General features: G+C 42.4%; 1 protein-coding gene across 1 annotated transcript in view; it reads right to left on the bottom strand.

Moving 5' to 3' along the window:
• Positions 1-2,792: 2,792 nt before the first annotated feature.
• LOC130830067 (disintegrin and metalloproteinase domain-containing protein 18-like) overlaps positions 2,793-6,000 on the bottom strand; it is an 80,190-nt gene continuing 76,982 nt past the window's right edge. Inside the window, exon 20 of the mRNA XM_057696966.1 lies at positions 2,793-2,902. Within this exon, the coding sequence (XP_057552949.1) occupies positions 2,860-2,902 (43 nt within the window). The 3' untranslated portion in view covers positions 2,793-2,859. The remainder of the gene's footprint in view (positions 2,903-6,000) is intronic.

Genomic DNA, 6,000 nt, shown 5'->3' with positions numbered 1-6,000 from the left:
CTTAGGTTTATTTTGGCACAGAGCTGGTAAGTGATGGAGACTTGGAAGCATCACTTCCCTCAACATATTTCAGCTTCTCACAGTTATTGCACATATTAATCAATTTTTCAGTGCCCAGTTATCCCTTGTTAAACTTTCTAATTAATTCTAAGAATCTGTATGTAAAATTACAATAGGGAAGAACAAATCTGACTCCATATTAGATCTGTTCCTTTTACTTTAGCCTTTGTGCTCTGTTGCCTGTGCTTACCAAGAAGTTTGCAATAACTAACTGTGCCCCTCTTTCACCTTGCCTTTAAAAGTCCTTTGCTGAAACACTTCAAGGAGTTCAGGGGTTTGGGGGCAGAAGCCACCCATCTCCTTGCAGGGCCCTGCAATAAAACTGTCTCTGCTCCAAACTCTTGATCTTGTGGTTTGTTTGGCCTCACTGTGCATTGGGCACAGGAATTTGCTTTCAGTAGCAAAATGTCTCAAGCTTTCAATCTAAACAACAATATAATCTGCAAGAGAAAATAGCTGATGTATATATATTACCTTTCAAATCTTATTGATTTTATATTTATTTTTAAATCATGGTACAAAATATAGTCAATCATCATTTTTCGATTATTCCATATTTCCAAATTTGCCTATTGGCTAATATTTATTTGTAACCCCCAATTCAATATTTGTAGCTCTTTTTGGATCCTTTGAGTTTCCTACCAAAGTTGCAACAAATTCATTTGTAACACCATTTGTAACAAGACTGGCATTCCCAGCTGAGGCTGAACAGGGGATACTCTGCCTTATTTTTTTTTAATAAATGTATTTATTTTTTATTGGCTGTGTTGGGTCTTCTTTGCTGTGCGCAGGCTTTCTCTAGTTGTGACAAGTGGGGGCTACTCTCTTCGTTGGGGTGTGCAGGCTTCTCACTGCGGTGGCTTCTCTTATTGTGGCACTCCTCATTTGGTCCGCGGCATGTGGGATCTTCCTGGAACAGGGTTTGAACCCGTGTCCCCTGGATTGGCGGGCAGATTCTTAACCACCGTGCCACCAGGGAAGTCCCACTCTGCCTTCTTATTGCAGCTCGGCTGCAGAGATGACCAGAGGATGGAGTAGGTAGGGAGCAGTGCACTGTATTGAAGAAGCTTAGATTCTGAGGCCAGTTGAGGGTGTCTGAATCTCAGCTATGGTACCCATTGGTGACATGGCCCCAGGCAAGTCACTTTTCACTTCTCCTTTGTAAATCTGGGAAAATGGAATCTCCCAGGATGACTTGCTTTCAGGATTTAAGATCGCAATCTATATGAGATACATGCGTATTTCCCCTTGAAGCGACGAATCAGCAATAGCTAATACAGCATTTGGGACTTTGCAAAACATAGCTAACAAGAATTGAATGTGTTAGTATGATCTCACAAATATAAGAATAAATATTAAAACTACATATTTTTTATAGATAAAAGGTCCAATAGATTTTTTGTGAGATAGAAACTTGGTCGGTTTTTTTTTTTTACCTGAGTCTGTAATATAAAAATGTGTGTGTGTGTGTATTTAGGTGTGTTATGATGTTTATGTATTACTTGGGAAATAATGAAAAAAATTAAACATTAAAACATTTGCTCTCATCAGACAAAATGGCTCTTTAACAAGATGAATATAAACACAAAAATTACAAACGAATCTGTATCATTTGATTTGGGCCATGTAGTCCAGTAAGAATAAAATACCCATAGAATACAAGGAATGATTTCTTAATGACAGGAGTTCCTGAAACTTTTGTCCCAGTCTTCTGCGGCGCTGCAGTTTGCAGAGTGATGTTTCAGAATCTACAGCGAGCAAAACAGGTGTGAGCATCCCCCAGCGCAGGGCAGCGTCCTTACTCTTCTCTGACTCGTCCTCTCCTATCACATCACTCCTGGATCATCCAAGCCTGAGACACACACACACACACACACTCTCACTCTCTCTCTCTCTCTCTCTCTCTCTCTCTCTCATAAGGCGCAGGGTTCCAAGAAGAGGCTCCTCCAGAAGTGGGAGTATTACTACCCCACCACCTGGCAGAGACCCTTGGGTAGGTGAAGAAGGGCTGCCCCCAGGACGCCATCCAGGCTCCCCCCTCCCCCCACCTCCCTGGAGAAGGGCGCCCCTCCTGCGGTGCAGGGTCAGGGAGTGAGGGGCAACGACCCCAGTCCTGCTCTGAGCCCTCCGACCCGCGGGCCCGGCAGGAGCCTGGAACTGGCTGGGCTCGGACGGGACGCCGGGCTCCCCGCGCCTGGCCTGGGCTCCTGGAGCAAGGAGGGCGGCGCCCCCCGCGCCCGGGGACACTGCGACGACGGGCCGCCCTCCTGTCCAGCAGGGCCCTCACTTACGCTGGCCCGCGGAGGTCAGCCGGCCCAGCCCCGAGAGGAGCAGCAAGAGAGACAGCATCGCCTGCCCGGCCTCGCCAAGGGGGCGGCGGTTACCTGGAAACTGCGGACCCCGCGCTCGGGGCCTGGGCTCTAGGTCCGGGCGGGAAGCCGGGGCGGGGAGGGCGGGGCTGGGCGGCAAGCGGGGCTCAGAGGGGAGGGGCGGGAGCGGAGGGGCTGGGGGCTGGGGGGCTGGGGCGGGGTGGGGGGCGGGGAGGGTTGAGTGGAGTGAGGGGTGGCGATGCGGCTATGCGGTCGGGTCCCGCCTCAGCTCCGTGGACCAGGACTTGCAGCCCCCGGGCGTCCACCTGCAGCTAGGTGTATGCGGGAGTCATAGGCGGCCTTCGTCCTGCCCAAGTGCGCTTTATTTTCAAAAATTTTACAATTTAAATGTATTCAGGGGTATCCGAAGAGTTACAAAATACTTTCTGGTCTGCACGGAAGCCACTTGTTGGTGAAGTTCTTGGCGAGATTAATAGTTGACGTCATAGCTTTCTGGTACAATGGCTGAGTGACTAGTGAAAGAAAAAGAAAATGTAAATTCACGATATGTTTAGTAGCAGGTGGTTTCCTACTTTAACCGGATCTGCCACCAGATTTCGGATTTAAGGCTCAGATGAAAACATTTACCTAAACAACACAAACAGTAAAAAATTAAAAAATCAACGAAATAGATTAATTGAAATATTTATAGGTAAGTTTGTTTCTTAGAAAACTATGAAGTCCAAGTAAAAAGCTAAACATTAAATAGTATTTATTATATGAATATGTATTTATAGGTATAAATATATGTGTTTTATTACTTTACTGTTGTATTATAATTTAAGTATGATGGGACTTTCCTGGTGGCGCAGTGGTTAAGAATCTGTCTGCCAATGCAGGGGACACAGGTTCCATCCCTGGTCTGGGAAGATCCCATATGCCCCGGAGCAACTAAGCTGGAGCACCACACCTACTGAAGCCCAAGCGCCTAGAGCCTGTGCTCTGCAACAAGAGAAGCCACCGCAATGAGAAGCCCACACAGGGCAATGAAGAGTAGACCCAGAATGCCACAACTAGAGACAGCCCACACGCGCCGCATCGGAGACCCAATGCAGCCAATAAGTAAATTAATTAAATAATTTATTAAACAATAATAACAAGTATGAGTCAAAATAATTACAGCCATGAAATGACTGAAAACAATCAAAATCCATTTATTTACTTATTTAGTTTTCTACACTTTTGGTTCTTAGAAAAATCCATGGTTTAGAAGACTATGGTGAAAGGCTAAATAGAATTTTTTCCCAATCACTATGGAGTTCACACATTGAAAGGCAATAAAGTTAACTTGGAGAGGACTTTCATGTTTTAATTTGTGGGTTGATGACTTGCCTAATTTCAGTTTGGGGGGACATTTATTTTTTATAAGAATAATTTTTATTATGGTAAAATACACATAACATAAAATTTACCATCCTAGTTTTTAGTGCATAGTTTATTGTTATTAAGTATATTCACAATGTTGTATGAACATCACCACCTACCATCTCCAAAACTCTTCATTTTGAAGAACTGAAACTCTATACCCATTAAACTCCATATTCCTTCCTCCGCCAAACCCTGGCAACCGCCATCTTGCTTTCCCTCTCTAGGAACTTGACTATTCTGGGTACCTCATGTTAGTGAACTCATACAGTATTTGTCTTTTGTGAACTAGGTTATTTCATGTAGTATGATGTCCTCAAGGCATAATTTCCTGCCTTTTTAAGGCTAGATGATATTCCATTGCATGTTTAAACCGCATTTTGCTTTATCCATACATCTGCAGATGGACACCTGGGTCGCTTCCATCTTTAGCTAGTGTGAACAAAGCTGCAAGGAACACTGGTGTACAGATATCTCTTGGAGAACCTGCTTTTGATTATTTTGGCTACATACCTGGAATATTACAAATAAAAAGGCAATCAAAAAGTAGGAGAATTATTTACAAATCATATATCTGAAATGAGATGAATATACAGAATATGTAAAGAATTCCTAAAACTCAACAATAAAAACCCAAAGACTCTGATTCAAAAATGGCCGACGGACCTGAATAGACATTTCTTCAAAGAAGATGTACTAATGTCATATAAGCACATGAAAAGATGCTCAACTCATTAATCATTAGGAAAATGCAAATAAAAACCACAATAAGCTACCACCTCATACCCATTAAGATGTCAAAAAGTATATATACGCATATACAGTTATATATATATGATATATATAGTTATATATATAAAGCTTCTATATATGAATATTTAGGTTTTACATGTGTGTGTACATATCTAGGTATATATATATTTGAAATATATTCCTTCTGGAAGCCCAGGTAATTTGTGCTGTATTCCTGGCTTCAACCCAAATGTGTATTCACCATAGCTATGATTTTTCCTCTTGATCTTGCAGAAAGTGATCACGTGGAAGTTCTTAGATATGTGGTCTGTGAGTCTGTGTTATGGTCCCCTCTTTTCTTTTTTTTTTGAGCTTTTTATTGAAGTATAATTGCTTTACACTGCTGTGCCAGTTTTTGCTGTACAACAAAGTGAATCCGCTGTATTTATACATATATCCCCATAATCCCTCCCTCCCGAGCCTCTCTGGTCCACTCTTTATTTAATTAGTTAATTAGTTAATTTATTTTTGGCTGCATTGGGTCTTCGTTGCTGTGCGCGGGCTTACTCTAGTTGTGGTGAGCAGGGGTTACTCTTTGTTGCGGTGCACGGGCTTCTCATTGCTGTGGCTTCTCTCGCTGTGGAGCATGGGCTCTAGGCCATGGGCTTCGGTAGCTGCAGCACATGGGCTCAGTAGTTGTGGCGCACAGGCTCTAGAGCGCAGGCTCAGTGGTTGTGGCTCACGGGCTTAGTTGCTCCGCAGCATGTGGGATCTTCCTGGACCAGGGATGGAACTCATGTCCCCTGCATTGGCAGGCGGATTCTTAACCACTGAGCCACCAGGGAAGTTCCCGGTCCACTCTTAAGACAAGTTAGTCTCCTACTAAGTCTCCCATGTCTAGACCTCTGCTTGCACAATTTTCAGTATGAGTTAAAAGACAAATACAGCAAAAAGTCTTTTTCAAACCTTCCCAGATATTAATGCATTTTAATGCAGCTTAACTACATTATGAAGGCAGAGAAGACCGATCTTCATGAAGCATTATTTTTTCCATTCTGCTTTATAAGAGACCAACTTCAACATAAAAGAGGATTTTAAAGAAATTTTTAAATTTATTTACTTAATCTGTGGCATGTGAGAAAGATAACTCACATATTTCCTTTAGGCAAATTTATTTGCAAATGTGGATTAAAGAGAAAATCATATTCTAATGTTTGAAACTTGGAAAAAGATACAGTGTAGAAAAAATATCATTACCCTATAAACAAGCAGACTTGCACTGTAAAATTAACCATGAAAATAAGAAACATTTTACTTCCTTCATTCAAAATTAGACCTACATATATATGGTCAACTGGTTTTCAACAAAGGGATACGATAATTCTTTCAACAAATGGTGCCGGACAATTTGGCATAGATATGCAAAAATACAAACCTTATCACATACCTCATACCTTACTCTAAATGTACTTCA

Source organism: Hippopotamus amphibius, chromosome 10 (genome assembly GCF_030028045.1).
Source record: "Hippopotamus amphibius kiboko isolate mHipAmp2 chromosome 10, mHipAmp2.hap2, whole genome shotgun sequence".
Lineage (NCBI taxonomy): Eukaryota > Metazoa > Chordata > Mammalia > Artiodactyla > Hippopotamidae > Hippopotamus > Hippopotamus amphibius.
The sequence above is the reverse complement of the archived record's forward strand: the minus strand, read 5'-3'. Positions and strand labels throughout refer to the sequence as shown.